Source organism: Convolutriloba macropyga, chromosome 9 (assembly GCF_964194025.1).
Source record: "Convolutriloba macropyga chromosome 9, txConMacr16.3, whole genome shotgun sequence".
Taxonomy (NCBI): domain Eukaryota; kingdom Metazoa; phylum Xenacoelomorpha; order Acoela; family Convolutidae; genus Convolutriloba; species Convolutriloba macropyga.
This window is the reverse complement of record NC_134476.1, coordinates 66,556,593-66,572,602: the sequence shown is the minus strand read 5'-3', so window position 1 is coordinate 66,572,602 and position 16,010 is coordinate 66,556,593. Positions and strand designations below refer to the sequence as shown.

Sequence of the window (16,010 nt, the reverse complement as noted above, 5' to 3'; positions counted from 1 at the left end):
GAGAAAAGCCAGAGAAAAAAGAAAGACACAAAAGAAACAACAAAGAAAAGGACGAAAGAAAAGAAAGAGAAAACCAAAACATAAAGGAAGAAAGATACGAGAAACTAAACGGAAGCGGAAGAAAAAAAAGCGGCAGAACAGAGAGAAAAAAATGAGAAAATGAAACAGACAAAAGAAAGAAAAAAAGACTGGACAAGAGAGAAAAGACAGAGAAACGAAAGACAAAAAAGACAAAGACAAATGAAAAGACAGAAAAGAAAAAAAAGAAAGAGAGAAAAGAAAGGCAGAAAAGAAAAAAAAAGAAAGAGAGAAAAGAAAGGCAGAAAAGAAGAACAGGAAAAAGTAGGAGTAAGAAAAAGAATGACAAAGCACGGACAGAAAAGACAGACAGGAAAAACAAAAAAGTGACAGAAAATCAAGAGAGAAAAGCAAGAGATAAACGAAAGAGAAAAAAAAGAATAGAACAGAGAGACAGAAGTAAACAGCAAAAAAGCGAATCGATAGAGACAAGAAAGAAACAAAACGGAGAAAAGAAAGACAGAAGCGAAAGACAAAAAAGAGTGCGAGAAAAGAAAGACGGAAGAGAAAAAACAAACGAAAAGGAAAAGAAAAAAAACAGACGGGAAAAACAGAAAAGAGAAAGAAAAGCAATGGAGAAAAGCAAGAGATAATAGAAAGAAAGCAAAGAAAGAAGAGAATAGACAGACGGACGAAAACAGAAAAAAAAACGAAAAAAAGTGAAGAGAAAGAAACAGAAGGGATAAAAACAGAAACGGAAAAAAGCAAGAGAGAAAAGAAAGACAGAAAAAAAAGAGAAACGAACGACAGAAAAGGAGAAAAGCAAAAGAGAAGAAAAACAAATTAAAAAAGATACGAGAAACTAAAAAGAAGCGGAAGAGGAACAAAGAAAAAGAATGAGAAAAGACAGACTAAAAAAACAGTACAGAAAGAGAGAGAGAGAGAGAGAGAGAACAGTAGGACAGAAAAAAAGACAAAAAAAGAACAGAAGAGAAAGAGACAAAAGAAAAAGATAGAAAAAGAATAGAGAGAAGAAAGAAAGAAAAGCCAAAGAATTGAGGGGAGAAAGAGCGAAAGAGGGAATACAGAAAAAAAAGAAAAGTGAAAGAGAAAAGCAAGAGAAAAAAGAAAGACACAAAAGAAAAACAAAGAAAAGGACGACAGAAAAGAAAGAGAAAATCAAAACAGAAAGGAAAAAAGATACGAGAAACTAAATGGAAGCGGAAGAAAAAAAGAAGCGGCAGAACAGAGAAAAAATAATGAGAAAATGAAACCGACAAAAGAAAAAAATACTGGACAAGAGAGAAAAGACAGAGAAACGAAAGACAAAAACAAATGAAAAGACAGAAAAGAAAAAAAAGAAAGAGAGAAGAAAGGCAGAAAAGAAGAACTGGAAAAAAGAGGAATAAGAAAAAGAAAGACAAAGCACGGACAGAAAAGACAGACAGGAAAAACAGAAAACAGGAAGAAAAACAAGAGAGAAGCGAGATAATCGAAAAAAGAGAGTAGACAGACAGACAGACGAAAACAAAAAACAAATAGAAAGAGAAGAAAGAAACAGAAGGGAGAAAAAGACAGAAAAGGAAGAGAAAAGCAACAGAGAAAGGAGCGACCGAAAAGAAAAAAAAACAAAAAGAAAAACAGAAAGAAAAAAAGATCCGAGAAACTAAAGAGAAGCGAAAGAGGAACTAAGAGAAAAAAGAATCAGAAAATGAAAAACAGATTAAAAAACAGTACAGAAAGAGTTAGAGAGAGAGAGAAAGAGAAAAGGAGAAAAGAAGGACAGAAAAGACAAAAGAGAGAAAAGACAGAAAAGGAATACAAAGAAGAAAGAAAAAAATGAGAAAGAGAAAAATGAGAAAAAGAAAAACAGAAAAGGAACAGACAAAAGAAAGAGAAAGAAGACTGAAAAAGAGAGAAAAGACAGAGAAACGAAAGAGCGAAAAGACAAAGACAAATGAAAAGACGAAAAAACAGACAGGAAATACAGAAAAGAGAAAAAAAGAGAGAAAAGAAAGGGATAAACGAAAGGAACTAACGAAAGAAGAGAACAGACAGACAGAAAACAGAAAAAAGCGAATAGAAGGAGAAAAGAAAGAAACAAGGGAGAAAGACAGAAGCAAAAGACAGAAAAGAACGCAAGAAAAGAAGGACGGAAGAGAATTAACAAAAGAAACAGAAGGAAAAGACGCAAAAGACAGACAGGAAACACACAAAAGAGAATGAAAAGCCAGAGATAATCGAAAGAGAGGAAAGAAGAGAATAGACAGACAGACGAAAACAACGAAAATCGAATAGAAAGAGAAAAGAAGGAAACGAGAGTGAAGAAAGAAGAGAATAGACAGACGGACGAAAACAGAAAAAAACGAAAAAAAGTGAAGAGAAAGAAACAGAAGGGATAAAAACAGAAAGGAAAGAAAAAAGCAAGAGAGAAAAGAAAGACAGAAAAAAAGAGAAACGAACGACAGAAAAGGAGAAAAGCAAAAAAGAAAAACAAAGTAAAAAAGATACGAGAAACTAAAAAGAAGCGGAAGAGGAACAAAGAAAAAGAATGAGAAAAGACAGAATAAAAAAAAACAGTACAGAAAGAGAGAGAGAGAGAGAACAGTAGGACAGAAAAAAAAGACAAAAAAGAACAGAAAAGAAAGAGACAAAAGAAAAAGACAGAAAAAGAATACAGAAAAGAAGGAAAGAAAAGCCAAAGAAAGGAGGGGAGAAAGAGCGAAAGAGGGAATACAGAAAAAAAAGAAAAGTGAAAGAGAAAAGCAAGAGAAAAAAGAAAGACACAAAAGAAACAACAAAGAAAAGGACGACAGAAAAGAAAGAGAAAATCAAAACAGAAAGGAAAAAAGATACGAGAAACTAAATGGAAGCGGAAGAAAAAAAGAAGTGGCAGAACAGAGAAAAAATAATGAGAAAATGAAACCGACAAAAAAAAATACTGGACAAGAGAGAAAAGACAGAGAAACGAAAGACAAAGACAAATGAAAAGACAGAAAAGAAAAAAAAAGAGAGAAGAAAGGCAGAAAAGAAGAACTGGAAAAAAGAGGAATAAGAAAAAGAAAGACAAAGCACGGACAGAAAAGACAGACAGGAAAAACAAAAAAGTGACAGAAAAGCATGAAAGAAAAGCAAGAGATGAACGAAAGAGAGAAAAGAAAGAAGAGAACAGACAGACAGAAAAAAGAGAAAAGCAAATACAAAAGAGAAAAGAAAAAAACAGAAGGGAGTAAAGAAAGACAGAAACGAAAGGCAGAAAATAAAGCGAGAAACGAAAGACGGAACAGACAAAAACGAAAGAAAGGGAAAAGAAAAACAAAAAAGACAGACAGGAAAAACAGAAAACAGGAAGAAAAACAAGAGAGAAGCGAGATAATCGAAAAAAGAGAGTAGACAGACAGACAGACGAAAACAAAAAACAAATAGAAAGAGAAGAAAGAAACAGAAGGGAGAAAAAGACAGAAAAGAAAGAGAAAAGCAACAGAGAAAGGAGCGACCGAAAAGAAAAAACAAAAAGAAAAACAGAAAGAAAAAAAGATCCGAGAAACTAAAGAGAAGCGAAGGAGGAACTAAAAGAAAAAAGAATCAGAAAATGAAAGACAGATTAAAAAAACAGTACAGAAAGAGATAGAGAGAGAGAAAGAGAAAAAGAGAAAAGAAGGACAGAAAAGACAAAAGAGAGAAAAGACAGAAAAGGAATACAAAGAAGAAAGAAAAAAATGAGAAAGAGAAAAATGAGAAAAAGAAAAACAGAAAAGGAACAGACAAAAGAAAGAGAAAGAAGACTGAAAAAGAGAGAAAAGACAGAAAAACGAAAGAGCGAAAAGACAAATGAAAAGACGAAAAAACAGACAGGAAATACAGAAAAGAGAAAAGAGAGAAAAAAAGGGATAAACAAAAGATACTAACGAAAGAAGAGAACAGACAGACAGAAAACAGAAAAAAGCGAATAGAAGGAGAAAAGAAAGAAACAAGGGAGAAAGACAGAAGCAAAAGACAGAAAAGAACGCAAGAAAAGAAGGACGGAAGAGAATTAACAAAAGAAACAGAAGGAAAAGACGCAAAAGACAGACAGGAAACACACAAAAGAGAATGAAAAGCCAGAGATAATCGAAAGAGAGGAAAGAAGAGAATAGACAGACAGACGAAAACAACGAAAATCGAATAGAAAGAGAAAAGAAGGAAACGAGAGTGAAAAAGACAGAAAAAAACAACCAAGAAACGGACGACTGAAAAGAACGAAAAGCAAAAGAGAAGAGCAGAAAGGAAAAAAGATAGGAGAAACTAAAGACAAGCGGAAGAGGAACAAAGAGAAAAAGAAAGAAAAACAAATAAAAAGAACAGAAAACAAATAGAGAAAAATAGAGAAAAGAAAGATAGAAAAGAAACAGACAAAAAGAGAAAACACTGAAGAGGAGCACAGAAAAAAGAAAGGAAAACGAAAGAGAGGGGGAGAAAAAAAGAGCGAAAGAGAAAATATATACAGAAAAAAAAGGAAAACGAAAGAGAGAAAAGATACAGAAAAAGACAGAAAGTAAAATCGCAACAATCTTGAATGAGAATTTAAAAACGCTAAACAAAATCTTGACCGTGTTGCACTTCTATCTAGTTGATTCTAATTTCTCTATCATTTCTTTTATCAGTCAAATGAACAATTTTTTATCTTTGATTTCATTTCGGACTTTTACTTAAAGAATAATTTTTCTGTCAATATCTGTGATGCATCGCAAATGTCATTCAAGGACTGTTTTCGTGTGACAAATCTTTCGGCGATGGAATAAATTTTGATAAGCAGGTTTTCAGTCATTGACCTATTTTTGCATCCCCAGTTTTTCGGTCGTTGAGCTTTTTGGCACTGGTAGGTTTTCGGACTTGGGCAGCTTTTTGGTCAATGACATATTTTGGCATCCACAGCTTATCATTCATTGACCTTTACGGCATAGGTAGCTTTTAAGTCATTGACCTATTTTTGCATCCACAGTTTTTCGGTCGTTGACCTTTTTGGCACAGGCAGCTTTTCGGACATTGCAGCTTTTCGGTCAATGACCTGTTTTTTGCATCCACGGCTAATCAGTCATTGACCTTTACGGCATAGGTAGCCTTTCGATTCAGGCAATAGCAAGCATGCATGCAAAACGATGTGGCGCATGGTGTTCAGTGGCTCTCTGTCGACGTTGATTTAATAGATGCTTAACAGCAAGGGATTTAACCTAGTGGTTTGCGAAGGTTTTTATCACCTGATCAAACTCAACAGACGCCGGTTCGAATCCACCTCGCAGCGCTTAAAAATGCATGCAAAACGCTAGGCTGCATGTTTAAGGGACAGAAAGCGAGAAAAGAAAGAGAAAAGAATGTTAAAGAAAGTTAGAAAAAAGTGAGAAAAAAGAGTGATAAAAGACAGAAAAGGAATACAAAAAAGAAAGAAAAAAATTAGGAAGAGAAAAATGAGAAAAAGAAAAACAGAAAAGGAACAGACAAAAGCAAGAGAAAGAAGACTGAAAAAGAGAGAAAAGACAGAGAAACGAAAGAGCGAAAAGACAAAGACAAATGAAAAGACGAAGAGACAGACAGGAAATACAGAAAAGAGAAAAACGAGAGAAAAGAAAGGGATAAACGAAAGATACTAACGAAAGAAGAGAACAGACAGACAGAAAACAGAAAAAAAGCGAATAGAAGGAGAAAAGAAAGAAACAAGGGAGAAAAGAGACAGAAACGAAAGACAGAAAAGAACGCAAGAAAAGAAGGACGGAAGAGAATAAAGAAAAGAAACAGAAGGAAAAGACGCAAAGACAGACAGGAAACACACAAAAGAGAATGAAAAGCCAGAGATAATCGAAAGAGAGAAAAGAAAGAAGAGAATAGACAGACAGACGAAAACAACAAAAATCGAATAGAAAGAGAAAAGAAGGAAACGAGATAGAAAGACAGAAAAAAACGACCAAGAAACGAACGACTGAAAAGAACGAAAAGCAAAAGAGAAGAGCAGAAAGGGTAAAAGATAGGAGAAACTAAAGACAAGCGGAAGAGGAACAAAGAGAAAAAGAAAGAAAAACAAATAAAAAGAACAGAAAACAAATAGAGAGAAATAGAGAAAAGAAAGATAGAAAAGAAACAGACAAAAAGAGAGAACACTGAAGAGGAGCACAGAAAAAAAAGAAAAGAAAACGAAAGAGGGGGAGAAAAAAAGAGCGAAAGAGAAAAGATATACAGAAAAAAAAGGAAAACGAAAGAGAGAAAAGATACAGAAAAAGACAGAAGAAAGTAAAGAAATCGCAACAATCTTGGTTGAGAAATTAAAAACGTTACACAAAATCTTGACCGTGTTGCACTTCTATCTAGTTGATTCAAATTTCTCTATCATTTCTTTTATCAGTCAAATGAACAATTTTTTATCTTTGATTTCATTTCGGACTTTTACTTAAAGAATAATTTTTCTGTCAATATCTGTGATGCATCGCAAATGTCATTCAAGGACTGTTTTCGTGTGACAAATCTTTTGGCGATGGAATAAATTTTGATAAGCAGGTTTTCAGTCATTGACCTCTACAAAACGCTAGGCTGCATGTTTAAGGGACAGAAAGCGAGAAAAGAAAGTGAGAAAAGAAAGTTAAAGATAGTTAGAAGAAAGTGAGAAAAAGTGAGGAAAAAAGTGAGGAAAAAAGTGAGAAAAAAAGTGAGAAAAAAAGTGAGAAAAGAAAATGAGAAAAGAAAGTGAGAAAAGAAAGTGAGAAAAGAAAGTGAGAAAAGAAAGTGAGAAAAGAAAGTGAGAAAAGAAAGTGAGAACAGAAAGTGAGAAAAGAAAGTGAGAAGAGAAAGTGAGACGAGAAATTGAGAAGAGAATGTGAGAAGGAAAGTGAGAAAACAAAGTGAGAAAGTGAGAAGAGAAAGTGAGAAAAGAAAGTGACAAAAGAAAGTGAGAAAAGAAAGTAAGAAAATAGTGAGAAAAGAAAGTGAGAAAAGAAAGAGAGAAAAGAAAGAGAGAAAAGAAAGAGAGAAAAGAAAGAGAGAAAAGAAAGTGAGAAAAGAAAGTGAGAAAAGAAAGTGAGAAAAGAAAGTGACAAAAGAAAGTGAGAAAAGAAAGAGAGAATAGAAAGTGAGAAAAGAAAGTTAGAAAAGAAAGAGAGAAGAGAAATTAAGAAAAGAAAGAGAGAAGAGAAAGTGAGAAAAGAAGAAGAAAGGGAGAAAAGAAGAAAGTGAGAAAAGAAAAAGAGAACAGAAAATGAGAAAAGAGTGCTTTTTAATTCTAAATGGCCAAAATCTAAGTCAGAGCACTTAAAGTTTCATTTGCAATAAGACAGAACTGAAATAATTAAGTTTTCCGCTGCAAAGTTTCTTAAACAATTTCTCCCTCCTCTATCTCAACAACATTAAAGCTATCGTCAAAGTTTGCTGAATCCGTCTGGTTCGCGACGCTCAAAAAACTGGTCTCATCTTCATCAGAACTTTCGATCCACGCACGTCACTTCAGTTTCTTCGTGACCGAAACTAAAATAAAAACATCAATAAGTCAGAAGGAAATAACACAACATACTTCGCGCAGCAATCATTTGAAGCCGTCTTAGCCAGAATTGTGTTAAGCAAGAACTACTCACTTTTCAATAAGTCATCAATTTCCTCATCTGAACTCGACAATATGCGAGCTCTTCGCTTCATCTTCTTGACCGAAACTAAAGAGAAACACAACAATAAGTCAGGAAATAATTTGAATCTATCTAGTAAACTTTGACGAACTGTTACTCACTTTTCACGGTATCATTCTCTTCAGCAGAACTTGATAAGACTCGAGCTCTTTGTTTCTTGTGTGGAGGAGCATGCTTCTTCTTCTTGGCCAAGACTAAAAAAAGACAGACCGATAAGTCAGAAAATCGTTTGTATCCAAAGTTTAGCGAACAGTTACTCACTTTTCAAGACGGATTTCCCTCTCTGTCTCTTGCTTGGCCCGACATTGGCCACCATGTCTCCGTGCTCGTTAATGTCGAGCAGCTCTTTGATAACCGAGTTATTGTGATCAATATTTAGACCAATGAATGTTATGGCTGCGCCATTAAACTTAAGCAGGAATTTTTTCTGCTCCTGCATGGTCTTTTTGATAGTTGTTGTCAATCTATCTATTACGGGGCACTTTTTTAAGGGCCTGCTCAACTTTTTCAGTTTCTTTCTGTCAGACTCTTGGCTTTTGGTTTTATAGACAGAATAATTTAATGCAGTTTTCAACCGCTCAACAGCAACCATAATTTGTTGCTCAAATTTTTCGAGCTCAGCTTTAAAGCTTTGCTGCAGTCCTTTCATTGGTAAAGCAGCCATTTCTGAAAGTTATCTTTAACGAAGAGAAGCGAAAAACGTTTTAGCCAAGAAAAGCGAAGAAAAGTTTTAGCCAAGAAAAGTAAGTAGGATAACTGAATTGCAGGATAAGAGTCTGAGACAATGAAAAAAATCTGAGCAAAACCTAACAAACCTTTAGACCAGTTCAGACCTGCCCGCCCTAATTGATTTTGATCACCAAAGGATGCTTACCAAATAGTCGGCCGTCTGGGATATGCAAAAAGGAATATGGGATAATATGTAAAAAGAACAATCAGTATTGCATTAAAGCAACTCAATGTAACGGTTAACCTCAGTTAAATGTCAACAGCTCAAGGTCTCACACGCGTGCACGCAAACACACATTACATACACACACACACACACACACACACGCAAACAGGTTAACACACACAAACACACAAGGATAAAATTCAGTGGTTGTACTCCAAGCCATGGTTAACGTCAGTTAAAGTTTATCAGTTGAAGGTCACAAACACACACATACACAAACACAGTAAACATAGACGTAAGCGGTTAAGTTAAAGAACGTTCGAAAACAAATCGAACGTTTGAAGAGCAAACGTTCGAAAAGTAATCAAACGTTCGAAAAAGAATTGAACGTCCGAAAACCGAAAAGAGCAAATGCCTACGTGCACACACACACACACATACACGCACACACATACGCATGCATGCTCGCAGACACACGCACGCACGCACATAAAACCAAGCCACAGAACACGCTGCATGTTTAAGGACCGTTAAAACATGTGAAGATTGGCGGTTAAACATGGTGGTATAGGATGCATGCATTACGCTAGGCTGCATGTTTAAGGGACGCTAAAACATGTGAAGATAGGCGCTTAAAAATGGTGGTATAGCATTTAAGCTAGAATTAATATATAGATGACCGGCTGTTAATGCGTGAACCTAAAATGTGAAATTGGAAAAAAAAGTCTACAATAAAGTCGGTTGCAGCATAGAAGCAATAAGGGCCAGATAGCCGAGTCGTCAGTGCTTGTGGTTATGGATGGTGAGGTCAATGGTTCGAGTCACGGCGGGGTCAAGTTTTTTCCACCCGCCTGTCGTTGAAGAGCAATTCTTCTGACATAGTTGGTATATGTTTAGGTTCGATGAAGAAGGTGAGAGATGTGGACTTGAGTGGAGTGAGTTGTGGAGATCAATTTGAGAAGATGTATGCGTGTATGGACAGTAAGAAGGACCAGAATGACTGTCTAGATGTCATTGATGAACTATACTTCTGTAGACAACACAAATACAAAGAGGTCAGTCACTTCATGTCACTCAAATGTCTATAGATCACATAGATATCAAAAGTTTCAGTTGCAGCATAGTCACAATAGTTGAACGATCATTTCGCAACGTTCATTGGTCCAGTTTTTTCTTATCAATACACAGTGACTTCCATGATGACTGGTTACTATTTGGTTATTTAGTGATTAATTGATCTCAAACGAAGTTTGTCGCAATTATATAAGTCCTGGTAGTCTTTTGCATGCAATTTTTCGCTTGAGCGATTTTTCGTCTGACCCATTTGACTTTTCGTCCTCAAAAATGGGATGAACAGGTAGCGCTCAGCGGGCATTAAGTTCTCTTAGAGCCTTTAGCTCTCTAGTCTCCAGCTATTCGATTCACAGAAACTGTTTTGGAGATTTGTACTTATGGTGTGAAGCGCGGTTCTAAGAGTTTTCCCCCTCCCCTAACACAACAACCACCTCCCTCCCCCACATCAGCGCCCAATCCTCACCCTTGCACCTCGTTGAGGACGTAAGGGCCCAGTGCAGCCAAAGACCTCTTCCCACCGTTACTCCACCCCCCATCACCCCCCCCCCCCCCGCTGCGCCCTATAATTAAGATAAAGTTAGCCTCACTAAACCGTGGCTAGCTACTGGCGAAGCCAACCACTCACCGGTCGTTTGAGAGCAATGCGCTCGACGTTAGTCGGTTATGTTTATTAATTGCTCTCGAACGAAGTTTGAGCCAATTATTGTCAATGGGTTGGTCTTTTTATGCAAAATTTTTGCTTGACCATTTTTGCGCTTTTGTTCTAGAACATTCTGTGATTTCTCCAGTGACTTTTTCAAGCTTCACTTTTTCAGTTTGAGTGATTTCAATTGCTCTCATTCTGAAATGAAGTTAGATGCTAATATAAAAATATTGTTAGCGGTTGGGTAACGAAGCGGGCGTAGCTTAGTGATTAAAATGTTTGACTGCTGTTCTAAAGGTCGCGGGTGCGAACCCCTATCAGGTCCGAGTCTTTGAGCCCAAAATTTCTGAGCTTCACCCCTAAATTAAATTGACCCCGCCTGTCGTTCGGTAGCAATTCATCCGACGTTAGTCAGTTTATGTTAATGTGAATTCATTCACCATGGTTTCTTATTTTAATAGCTGCGATAGCTATAGCTGAGTGGAGTGGTTATTGGCCTTCTCTTGATTTTTACTACTCAAAGAAGAGTTTTGGTTTTCGGGAGGTTTTTGTGACCGGAAGTACTATGCGTTCAGGTGGTGTTATGACATAAAAGTCAGAGTGAGTATAATTGCTCTTTTTTGCTGAGCGAAAGAATATTTGTTTTCATGCGCTGATTTGAATGAATGACTTTCGTTCATTTGACTTATTTCTTTTGAGTTAGGTTTTGCGTGCAAATTTTGTTTTTTGCAAATGTCGCTGCAGTATTCTGTGAACCTATGCAGATGAGCTTAGGTTGTTTTTGAGGAGCCTAATATTGCGTTAAAGGGGCCAGAATCGGCGGGTTTTTCTGAATTTTTGAAGTTAATTTTTGGCTTTATTTAATTTTTTCAATAGCCGCTGTCAGCCTCTCAACGGCTATTATTTAGTCACTCTTGTTTTACCTCTGCGGATGGGCTTACATTGTTTCTGAGGGGCCGATATTGCGTTAAAAGGGGCAAAATTGGCTCGTAGTTCTCAAATTTTGAATATCTTTTTTGGATTTTAATTAATATTGTATTTTAATTAGCCGCCGTCAGCCTGTCAATGGCTATTATTTGGGCGCTCTTTTAATTCAAAGAATTTGAATTGTATTTTGGCGCTATCTTTTACGGCTCGAAGAAGATTATTGGTGGAACGTCTTGTTTCATCGATAATTTTTTGTTGTATTTACTCAAAACAGGTTATAAAATTTAATGCCGTATGTGAAAAATAAGTATTTATTTCAAACGGTTGAAGGAATTGAAAAGCTGAGGGAAGTGATTGTTTTTCTGTTCATATCGTTTTTTTTGTGCGAGAGCGATAAAAGTAAAAGTGAAAAAAAAATTCGCTAAGCGAGTGAAATTTTTTGATCGCGTGCGGTTTTTCAAAACATTTTTTTTGTCTTAACTCCAACTTCTTCATTTAAGTTTTACTTGTAATAGTGTGTTTGGAATCATTTTTGACGATGTGAAACAAATAGAACACCTTAAGATTCAAATTTTGAGCTAGTTTTGTGTTTGAAAACAGTTGTTCTAGCAGCTTTGGTGGTCTTTCAACTATGCTGATAATTGATTTAAGTTGTTTTGTTGGAGAAAAATTAATTATTTTCAGCCTATTTTTGACGATTTCTGTTTTGTACGTTTTTGTCTATTTCTTCCAATTTTATTTTTCCTGCTTTAGTTTCTCTTGGTCAATTAGTTTTGAGCTAATCTATATGTGTTGCTTCTATGAGAAGACAGTTGAATGCCAGACCTGGCATTTTCTACTGATATAGTTTTTACAAATTTAAATGTTTTCTGCATTTTTTTGGTTGTTATATTTCTCCGGCAAATCTTGAGTTGATGTCTAGTATACCAGAAGATTTAATTGAAATGTTTCTCAGGGTAATTGTTGGGCAGTTGCTTTTTGTAGAAAATGTTCTAAGAGAATTTTATGTATGGAGAATATTGTTTTTCGGTTTTTTTGTCCATCGTTGTCTACTTTTCCTTTCCTCAGTTTTCTCTTTAAACCCGTTTTTTGTTGTCTGTCAAGTGGTATTTTTTGCTGCAAACTATCTGCATTAGTGTCTTCTGCCAACAGATTTTTTGGAGTCGCAACTAAAGGGAAATCTTATCAGATGCTATATCAGTTTTTGTCAGTCATTTTTCTCATATTTTTTGGCTCTAGCAGTTTGTTGTCTTGTTTGATATTAATTTTGAGTTGTTTTGAGAGCTAATTTTTCATTGAATTACGAACTGTAGTGAAAGCGGTCAGTGGATCAAAAGAGCAAAATCAAAAGAACCGGATAAAGCAATAAAACCCGGTCATTACGTCATAGTGCATTAGGTTATCAGTGGTTCGAATCCCGGTGGGGGAAAGGTTTTTGCACCCATAAAGAAAAATTGATTTAGGCTACAAGAGCAATTCCGACATTTGTCGGTTTATGTTTTAACGTTGCCTTCAGTTGTCTAATTTTCAGCTGTCTGTTTCCTCGTAATTGTTTATGATAATTGTTGGTCGTAATTTTCAGCCTTTTCACATTGCCTTTATAAATTTGCAAAAAATTTTCAAGTTTTTTTGCTTTTCATGATTTTGGTCTCTTTTGTTTTTTGTTGGTTTTATGGTTTTAATTAATAAAATTCAGTTCTAAGAATCGCTAAAAATTTGAAAGAATTTAAATCTAAAATTAAAAAAGAATTTATCCTATAAGACTCGTTTAATAAATTATTGGTGTTCATTTTCTGAGATGTTTCATGGAGCTAGGTTTTGTTAAAAAGTATTTCGTTTCTGTCCATCTGGCTCATTTATCTTCTTGATATATTTAATTGTTGCAATAGATTGAATTCATTTAGTTGAAGATTTGTCGAGCCAGAGATAGCTGTAAATAAAACTGTTTTATGATCATTTATTTGATCACGCGCTTTTTTTGATAACTTAGATTACTCAGCCGCTTGATTTTAAGTGTGATGTCATTTGTTACTGTGGCTTTTATTGGTCTTAATGTCAATCATGTGATAAATTTTTGGGGAATAAATTACTTGCCTTACTCAATAGAATTACTTCTCCCACTTATTGAATCAATAATTAGAATGTAGACTCTAAATGAAATTCAATTGATGTCAGAGAAAGTTAATATTTATGAGGCTTTTTAAAAGATTGCTGGATGAAATTTGATATGAAAGTATCATTTTTAATCAAAGTTTTCTCTAGTTTTGGGCGTTTTTTATTAGGTCTGAACAGTATTTGAGCGGCTATGTTCTAATGATAAATGTTTATAATGTGAAAGCGAGAAGCTCATTTTAAGAATAAATTTAAATTTAATTTGAAAATAATGCAGATAATTCCCGCCTAATTTAAAGACTGGTAGTAAAAAACTCATATCTGATGTCGAACTATGAGCTAATTAGATTCGTTTTTAACTGAAGCGAACAACTATTTTGAGCATGTGCTACTCAAGTTTATTGAATTGATGTCCTAATTGAATAATTTGTTTGCTATATTATGAGTGTATTTAACGAACGTATATCAAGTAATCGTTGTCAATAATTTATTGGGCAAGTTGCAATAGAAGATTGCTCTGATCTCGTTATTTGTCCCTGTTGCTTGTTAATTTACAACTATTCAGCAACGAAAAAATTCTTGCTTTCTTTAATTTTTGCAACTCAACATGTAAATTACATGTCTACTTACCAAATAATTACATTGTAATGATAGCATAAGTTTGGTAATTCACATTGACCCGCTATGTTTGGGGTTAGTTACAGTTAGTTTACAGAACCCTCCAAATTTTTGATGCAGCTTTAAAAATTGCAGCAATAGTTTGTCTTTGCTCAGCAAGAGAGTTTCGAGTGGATCTTGAGAAAGTTGTGTCTATCAAATCAGCTATTCATAGTTCAAAATGCGTAATGGTCGCTATGGGCTGAGCCTTGCCAGCATAAGAAATTTTAGCAATAGATTATTAACTATACCACTGTTTAATTGCTCTCAAACGAACCCCCCCCCCCCCCCCCCCCACACACACACACACACACATACACACGCATACATACATACACACACAACATCCCCCCCCCCCAATGCTAGCAGCCCTAAGCCCCAGCTGGCTACTACCGAAGCCAGCCGCTCGCCGGTGCATTGATTCGCCCTTAATTTGGTACAAGATCAATTGTCCAAAAAAAGACAGAAATATGCGACTGAATAATAACTGTTATGGTGTTTAGGTGTTCCCTAAGCCCATTCACGCGCGACTAGGAGTGAAGTCAGAGGGAGTGAAACTGTTCCAGTCCAGTGACCCCTCCTTCAAGGCAGAGATCCAGAGGCCACAACAACTCATGGGATACCCTGGAGTGGTCTACTAACTCCACCCACTGCCACCTTTCCACCCCCGTTACGCTGACACAACAATAACAACAACAATATAGGAAAACAACTAGACTCAAATAGTAGCCAATTCCCTTAGTATCAGAAGTTACATGTGTGATAGTAGGTTATCATCACAGCCGTTACCATGACAACTATTGTCTTAGTCAGTTGAATGCGTACAAGTTGGAGCTTGATGTTCGATAAATGCTTTTATCTGCTTATAAACACTTTGAACATGGTCAGTAGATACAGGCTTAATATTTTCACTTTTTCCCTCAGATTTGAAGTTTTAGCTATTTGACTGTTTTAGCGCATAATTCAAATTCTTTGACGAAAGTGAATTTTTAATGTGTTTACATTAAGCCTTTGTCCTGACCAGTTGTTGATGATAATGATAACACTCTAATTGAACAGAAAGAATTTAAATCTCGACTTAAACTCAACTGGTTTTGTTTATAAAACTGTGCTTTACTTCGTTCAATACAATTCAAAGGAATAATTAGTTAAAAAATCTTAGTAGTTACGAGAGGCACTTGAAGTTTTGCTTGGATCAATATTTCAAGGCCTGCAAGTTTCGGTCCTTTACCGTTTTCTATTGTTCGCATTGAGAATGCTGCTTTTACCCGTAGTTTAATGACACCAGATTTCATTAAATTGTGTTTCATTGAAACTTTCTAAAATGGACCGTGAGTATGGCGAAAAAGCCATCCAATGCCAGTTTCCCACACGCACTATGATAGCTCTCCTCCTTTCTTATTCTTCTCTCTTTTTAATTGCTCTGGAACAAGTTTGAAGCAGTTATTGTAAACGCGTGTCTTTTGCAATATTTTTGCTTGACCGTTTTTGTGCTTTTGTTGTAGAAGATTCGTTCACTTCTTGAGTGACTTTTTCGCACTTCAGTTCTTAATTTTTGAGTGATCTAAGTTGCTCTCATGCTGAAATAAAATGTCCGGATTTCTTTGTGAAAAATTCCGTTTTTGAGCCTAGAGGATGTTAATTTCTTGATTTTTTGGTAATTTGATAATATTGAACATCAGTTATACTTTATTTGCCTGCTATGCTCTACGGAATGTACTTTTGTGCTAATATATTAGGTGTATGTTTTGTTATTTACGCCGACTTTAACTACTTTTGTTGCTCTTGATTTTTGAGGCCAATGAAACAGTTTCAATGCTTGAAGATAGGTTAATGAATATTCAACAACTTAAATGATTATGAGGATAATAACATCACAATAAATTTTTCTCTAATTGTTTCCAAAGATGCATCGTAACTTTCTTAGAGCTTCTAGCCAAGCTACTAAAAAGATTTTGGCATGACATAAGTTACTTTTTAATAGCCGCGAAGCGATAGCTGAGGCTATTATTGGCCTTCTCTTGGATTTTTTTTATTTGGTCAA

The 16,010-nt window shown here is 35.5% G+C and overlaps 1 protein-coding gene across 1 annotated transcript in view; it reads left to right on the top strand.

Annotated features, from left to right (window-relative positions):
* The window catches only part of LOC142345933 (uncharacterized), a 42,598-nt gene extending 27,544 nt beyond the window's left edge, over positions 1–15,054 (top strand). The window contains exons 6-7 of the mRNA XM_075398398.1: positions 9,451–9,608; positions 14,470–15,054. Coding sequence (XP_075254513.1) covers positions 9,451–9,608; positions 14,470–14,607 — 296 coding nt within the window. The 3' untranslated portion in view covers positions 14,608–15,054. The remainder of the gene's footprint in view (positions 1–9,450; positions 9,609–14,469) is intronic.
* Positions 15,055–16,010: the final 956 nt, after the last annotated feature.